We start from the raw sequence: 7500 nt of genomic DNA on the forward strand, positions 1-7500 counted from the left end.
TAAGGTGAGCCTCATTACCAGCCTCATTACCAGCATCATTACCTGGATAATCAGAAATAATTTTTGTAATTAAAAAAAGCATTACTGAACACAGCCGGATAGGTCCTCACATCTTTGCGAATTTTGGAAGCTCTGACTGAAGGGCGTGATGAAGCCTTTGATGAAGCCCGGGAGGATGGGCGTGAGGGCGGACGGGCAGGGGCACGTCCAAGGGGGGCCCTGGACCCCTCCCCGCCCTTAGAACCCCCCCGGAGCAAGGACAGAGGCCACGGACGCCGCTTACGGACGGTACGCTTAGGCTTGCTGACCTGGGAGAGGGTGACAGAGGAAGGTATGGGTAGGGGGGAGGAGGACAGGGGCTGATAGATGCATGGATAGATAATAGCTAGAGATAAATAGACAGATATAGATAGACAGAAAACAGATAGATAGATAGCAATAGATACTCTGTAAAATGTTGATGGGTGAACTGATAGATAGATAGGTAGATATAGATAGAAAGGAGAGGATGGGTGATAGATGCATTAATAGATAGTAGCTGGAAATAGATAGACAGATAGATAGTAGGTGGAAAGAGGACAGGGTGGATAGATGTATAGATAGATAGCTGGAGACAGATAGATAGATAGATATAGATAGAAAGGAGGCAGGGTGGTGATAGATGCATGGATAGATAGTAGCTTGAGATAGACAGATAGATAGTAGGTGGAAAGAGGACAGGGTGGGTGATAGATGCAAAGATAGATAGTCGCTGGAGATAGACAGATAGACAGACAGAAGACAGATAGATATATAGCAATAGATACTCAGTGTAGACATGAATGAGGACGTCTCAGTGGATGGATGATTGAAAAAAAGATTATTGTAAAAATAGATAGACAGACCAAAAAAATAGATAGATAGATAGATAGATAAACAGCTTAACATGCATATATACAGTCAGGTGCAAAAACCAATTGATAGGGCATTCTCAAGGAAAAAAAAAAATCTATCTATCTATCTATCTATTGCCAGACGCCATAATCCCGTAAGGGGTGGCCATTTGACTCTGAGTTAGTTGTTTTACGGGGAGGGGCACTAACCCTCCACCAACCCACTTGTTGACACGTAGGCAGCACGTATGGTTTGGTTATATGGTTACCACCCAGCGTTGTAAATGGTTTCTTGGCTTACAGGGAAAACTAAGCATTTCAAAATAAGTTACAAGACTACAAACTGAACCTATATATATATATATTGCTTAAAAATTACATTGATTTTTAGGAACAATTCTCAAAAAAAGAAAAAGAAAGAAATTATTAGTAACACAACTAAGTATTAAATAATTTTATATGAGGTCGTTAAGCACCCCGTTCAGTTCAGTAATTATAGTCGCGGCGCACGACTCTGAGGTCATTATCGTACCCTGCCAACCTACCATTCAAATGTGCGTCTGATTTCGTGTGAGACGCATGTGATTCGTGTATAATATGTTGGTGTGTAATAATATTAGTGTATAATATCTATCTGTCTATCTATTGCCAGATGCCTCAATCCCGTTTGGGGTGGCCACAAACAAATCGCCTCCAAGTCGCCCTGTCCCCGATTTCGTGTCATATTATACACGAATATATTATACATGAATATTACTATACACGAATATATTATACACGAATGATATTATTATACAAGAATATGTGGAGAGGATGGAGAGTGAGAGACTGATGAGGAGAGTGTATGTGAGTGAGGTGGAGGGGGGAAGAGGGAGGGGGAGGCCAAGGATGAGATGGAGGGATGGGGTGGAGAGGTATATGAGAGAGGGGGGTGTGAGTTGGGAGCAGGGCAGTGAAATGGCGGGGGACAGGGCGACTTGGAGGCGATTTGTTTGTGGCCACCCCAAACGGGATTGAGGCGTCTGGCAATAGATAGATAGATAGATATTATACACTAATATTATTACACACCAACATATTATACACGAATCACATGCGTCTCATACACGAAATCAGACGCACTTTTGAATGGTAGGTTGCCGGGTACGATAATGACCTCAGAGTAGTGCGCCGCGACCATAGGGGGTGTAGATTAATATATTCCTCTGTGCATACTTCAAAATCCGAACTCAATACCCCACTGGCGGTCGTAATCACGGGGAGAAGAGGACAGAGGCAGGAAGAATGCACCACTGACTACTGCATATGCCTTTACAATAAATATTTTTCATGCATATATAGGGAGTCTATAGGCATGCAATAAGTCATGCAGGCACCCCTACACATGCCATAGAAAACGGAGGGGTATATCATCATCATCATCAGCCTGGATCATTATTTCTCTATTTATTATTATTATTATTATTATTATTATTATTATTATTATTATTATTATTATTATCATCAACATCATTTTAAACTTGTATTAACATTAATAGTATTATCATCATAATTATTATTATTATTATCAATATTATTATTATTATTATTATTATTATTATTATTATTATTATTATTATTATTACCGATATTGACCTGACTCTGCAAGATCGTCACTGTTATTATTATTATTATTATTATTAATGGACATTGTGTTATTAATTTATTTATGGCCAAAAAGAGTTAAAATTATATTTAAAATTGGATTATTAAGGCTTAGTAAACAGAGTAAGGGAGAACTGATAATGAAAGAATAATGAAATAATAATTATAATAATATTATTAATAATAACACTACAAACAACTATTATTAACTACCGTAATTATAATAATAATAATAACAACAACAACAAGCACAATAATAATAATAATAATAATAATAATAATAATAGTAATAATAATAATAATAATAATAATAATAATAGCAATAATAATAATAATAATAATAATAATAATAATAATAATAATAATAATAGTAATAATAATAATAATAATAATAATAATAATAATAATAATAATAGCAATAATAATAATAATAATAATAATAATAATAATAATAATAATAATAATAATAGTAATAATAATAATAATAATAATAATAATACAGTACTAACAGCTAATAATATTAATAATCATCATCATCATCATCATCATCTAATCAACCCCACAAACAAACACAATAAAAAACAAAGCAAGTAATCAACACAATACCCCCCCACCCACCTCCTCTTTAGCCTTATCCTGCTTCTTGGGCGGGGCGGGGGCGGGGGCGGGGTGGGGGGCGCTGTTCCGTGTGCGCCCGTCACTGATCAGCGCTGAGAAGAACCTTTTGCGCTGCCTGTGAATCTTATCTTGTTTTTCTTCCTCCTGTAGGGGTAGTGAGGATGGTGGTTGTAGTGGTGGTGGTGGTAGTTGGTGTATTACTGCTACTACTACTACTACTACTACTGCTACTACAACTACTACTACTACTGCTACTACAACTACTACTACTACTGCTACTACTACTACTACTACAACTACTACTAGCAGTGGTAGTGGTGGTAGTGGTAGTTGTAGTAGTATCTGGTGTACTATTACTACTATTACTACTACTACTACTACTACTACTACTACTACTACTAGTACTACTGCTACTACAACTACTACTACTACTACTACTACTACTACTGCTACTACTATTACTATTACTACTACTACTACTACTACTACTACTGCTACTACTATACTCCTACTACTACTACTACTACTACTACCGGTACTATTATTACTACTACTACTAGCAATAATAATAACAATAATAATAATAATAATAATAATAATAGTAGTAGTAGTAGTAGTAGAAGTAGTAGATTATTACTATTACTACCACTAAAGAGAGAGAGAGAGAGAGAGAGAGAGAGAGAGTGGGTGGGACGTTCGTGCGTGTGAAGGTAAGTAGATCACTTCCTGCTGCTGCGTTGAAGTCTCCCAAAGTAATGACGGGGAAGGAAGGAAGGAAGGAGGGATGGAGGGAAGGAAGGAGAGATGGAGGGAGGGAAGGAGGGATGGAGGGAAGGAAGGAGGGATGGAGGGAAGGAAGGAGGGATGGAGGGAGGGAAGGAAGGAAGGAAGGAGGGAAGGAAGGAAGGAAGGAAGGAAGGAGGGAGGGAGGGAAGGAAGGAGGAAACGAAAGAAGAAATAAAGGAGAGAAGGAGGGTAGGAAGGAGGGACGGAAGGAAGGAGTGAGGGAGGGGGAGGAGGGAAGGAAGGAGGGATGGAAGGAAGGAAAGAAATGAGAGAGAGAGAGAGAGAGAGAGAGAGAGAGAGAGAGAGAGAGAGAGCGCGAGAGAAGAAAGCAGAATGGATGGAAAGGAGTTCTTGAGATGGTCACTCACTGAAGGCTCCCTAACACCTCTTCCTAGGTGATTTATTTTGCCTACTACGCCTTAACTACTTACATGTTATATATATATTTTTTCAACACCAACATCATTTAAGTAATATACAAAAAAAGATATTGTGGCATAATGAAAATAAATCACTTAAAGAATGACGTTAAGGGCTCGTAAAACTCTCTCAAAATACGATCTATCCTTTTTCGAATTTATGTGAGTTTTGGAGAGGTTGTAACAGCTGTTCTGTAGCGGTTTAGCCTTCAAATACAAAAAAGAAATAAAATAAAACAACATAAATAGCATACAGGAAAACGTTAAGGCATAAAAGCATATAGGAAAATTTAAAGATGTTATACAGAAAAACGTTAAGGTGTAATTTGCGAAACAAATCACTTACAAGAAGGTGTTAAGTAGCCTATGACTGTAGTTTAAAATGGTATATAGAAAAATGTGAAGGTGTAAAATGCAAAATAAATCACTTACAAGAAGGTGTTAAGTAGCCTATGACTCTCCAGTTTAAAGTGGTATATAGAACAACGTTAAGGTGTTGTGTGCAAAATAAATCACTTGCAAGACGGTGTTAAGTAGCCTATGACTAGTTTAAAATGTTATACAGAAAAACGTTACGGTGTTACGTGCAAAATAAATCACTTACAAGAAGGTGTTAAGTAGCCAGTGACCCTCTCGTAACTCACCTCAGTAACGGGGTCGTGTAGGGAGGCTGGTTCGTTGTCGTCGTAGTTACGGTACTTCTCGCTCAACGTACGACCCGGCCTGGCGTCAGGTGAACCCCGGTCGTCGTCGTAGTAGTCATCCTTGAGGTCGTTCCGTCGTTCGCTGGAGTCGTACGGGTCCAGGTTGTCCCGGGATCGACGAAGGTTGTCCCGGGATTTGCGCAAGTTGTCCCGCGAGCCTCCCAGACTTTCCCGAGAGCGGCGTAGATTCTCCCGAGAGCGATTGAGGTTGTCCTTCGAGTGGCTGAGGTTGTTTGGCTGCCTCAGGTTGTCCCGGGAGCGTCGCAGGTCTTCCCGGGACTGGTCCAGGTCGTCCCGGGATCGACTACGTGCCCCGTCCCTCGTCCGACTATCCCGGGAATCCTTGGAGTCCCGGCGCTTCGTGTCGTCGTAATCCAGCCGCTCTCTCGACCCCACACGCCGCTCCTTGGACTCCCTCGTCTCCCTGTACTCGTTGCGGGTGTGGTAGTCTTCCCGCTCCTGGCTGCGTCGTTGGTATTTGTCGTAGTCGTAGCGGTCGTAGTCATAGTCGTTTCGTTCGGCGTCCCGACTGTCCGGGTAGCCGTCCCTGCGGTCTGGGTTATCCGGCGGTGGTGGTGACCGCGAGTGCTGCCTCTCATCCGGTGACCGTTCCCGCCTGTCATCCGGGGGGGAGGACCGATCGGGTTTCTCCGGACTCCCGTCACCTCGAAACTCCGTGAACTTCGAGAGAGGGTCGACGTCCGGTTCGTCCTGCGGCCGTGGGTCGTAGAAGAACTTGATCTTGATTCTTTTCTTCTTTTTCTTCTGCTCCTTTTCTTTCTTGTCCTTCTTCTCCTTCTCCAGGTTGTTCTTCTTCGTGTTCTTCTCCGGCACAACCTCCCTCCTGGTTGGGGTTTCGCTCCGCCTTCGAGGAGGCGTTGGGTCACGAGGGAACGAATTCCTCTCCTGGCTTGACTTGCGAGGCCTAGGCAGACTCTGGCTTTCCCTCTTGCTGTCCCTCTCCCTCTCCCTTTCCTTTTCTCTCTCCCGTTCTCGTTCCCTCTCTCTCTCTTTTTCCCTCTCCCTCTCCTTGGTCCGTGACTCGTTGTGCTTGTGGTATGAGTGTTCGGTGTACGTCTCAGTGCGCCGCTGCCTGTGATTTGTAACCTTCGTCACAGACTGGGCCTGGTTTGAAACAACAAGTGACTTCTTGCCAGTTTCGTCCATGACTAGGCTGAGAGCATCCACCTCGTCAATAGTCAGAGGTGTCATCTCGTCCGTGTCAGGCAGGAGAGCAGTTTCCTTGCTTCCCATTCCACGGTATCGTCCCTCTTCCTCCTCCTCTTCCTCTTGTAGCTTCTCCCTCTGCATCACCTGGTCCCTGATCCGAGCTAGGGGGTCCACTGTCCGTCTCCTTACATGCTCAGCCTCAGAGTCTGATGTGTCAGAAAGAAGTGGCACCACGTTGTTCCTCCGAGGCTGGCGATTGGCTGAGGTCCGTGGAGGAGGGGAGGGAGAGCGGTCCGTCCTCCCAAAGCCATGGTTGACCTGCCGAACCAGCGAGGCAGACGTCAAGTTGTTGTGGAATTGCCTCTCGCTCCTGTGCTGCTCCCGATGACGACTTTGGTAGCTACTGGAGTTGATCTTGCTCTCCTCTGGCTTCTGCAGGCCATATGAACGACCAGGGGACATTGAGGGCCCCTTCTGTGGGAGCTTGGAGCGTGTACGAGAATTTCCCTTCGATAAACCCTCCGTCTGGACTCCTATGGATGACATGTTGATGTTATTGTTGGAGTGTTCCTTGTATTCATGTAGGTTGTCCGACAGTAAACGCCTCAGGTTGTCTTCAGGAACTTGGTAGCTCTCATACGCATCATCGTCCTCCTCTCGATAGTCGTCTCTGAGTCTGTGGTCGCCATAGTCATCGTAATCATCGTCAGTGATGATTATCTTGGCAGAATATTCAGCATCATAAGTGCGATTGCGGTAGTTGCGCTCCATGTCTCTCCCACGAGGTTTGTTGACTTGTGCGTAAACAGGGAGCTCTGGGGAGGGGGAGTCACGGGGCGGGGTGGGTCTAGTGGAGTTACGAGGTGGGGGGGACAGCCTCCTCACTGTGTGCATGGGCGCCACAGGGCTGGACCCCGTGTAGCTGAAGGGCTGGTTGTTGTTGTGGTTCCGGAAACGATCTGGCTCTAGGGTACCTCTGCGATTGGGGTCCAGATCAGGGGGGGTTGGGTTGGGCCGACGGGAATCCCCAGCGTCTTGGTTGAACTTACGGATGATATTACCTACTTTGTTGCGATAGGGTGCTGGCCGGGACATATTCTCACCACTGTCACTATCGGAATAAGAGGCTGATGGCAGGTGACCAACAGATTTAAACCCTTGAAGGCGATTCTGTCTCTGTGGACTGCCGGCCAAATTTTCCACTGACTTGTATGCCTGTTTTGGCCCGTGGTTCAGACTGGCCGGCCCACTACGATCATGATGGAGGTTATCAATGGAGGTGTGGTT

The 7500-nt window shown here is 43.9% G+C and overlaps 1 protein-coding gene across 1 annotated transcript in view; it reads right to left on the minus strand.

The window, feature by feature from the left end:
* LOC145410421 (uncharacterized) overlaps positions 1-7500 on the minus strand; it is a 21819-nt gene that overhangs the window by 13347 nt on the left and 972 nt on the right. Inside the window, exons 1-5 of the mRNA XM_080280577.1 lie at positions 6086-7500; positions 5289-5983; positions 4984-5201; positions 3135-3278; positions 111-308 (exon numbers count right to left, since the gene is read on the minus strand). The exon at positions 6086-7500 is cut by the window's right edge and continues 972 nt beyond it. Of these exons, the coding sequence (XP_080136703.1) occupies positions 111-308; positions 3135-3278; positions 4984-5201; positions 5289-5983; positions 6086-7500 (2670 nt within the window). The remainder of the gene's footprint in view (positions 1-110; positions 309-3134; positions 3279-4983; positions 5202-5288; positions 5984-6085) is intronic.

This window comes from Coenobita brevimanus, chromosome 10, assembly GCF_032717465.1.
Source record: "Coenobita brevimanus isolate Jiangsu-jjx chromosome 10, ASM3271746v2, whole genome shotgun sequence".
In the NCBI taxonomy this organism is placed as follows: Eukaryota; Metazoa; Arthropoda; class Malacostraca; order Decapoda; family Coenobitidae; genus Coenobita; species Coenobita brevimanus.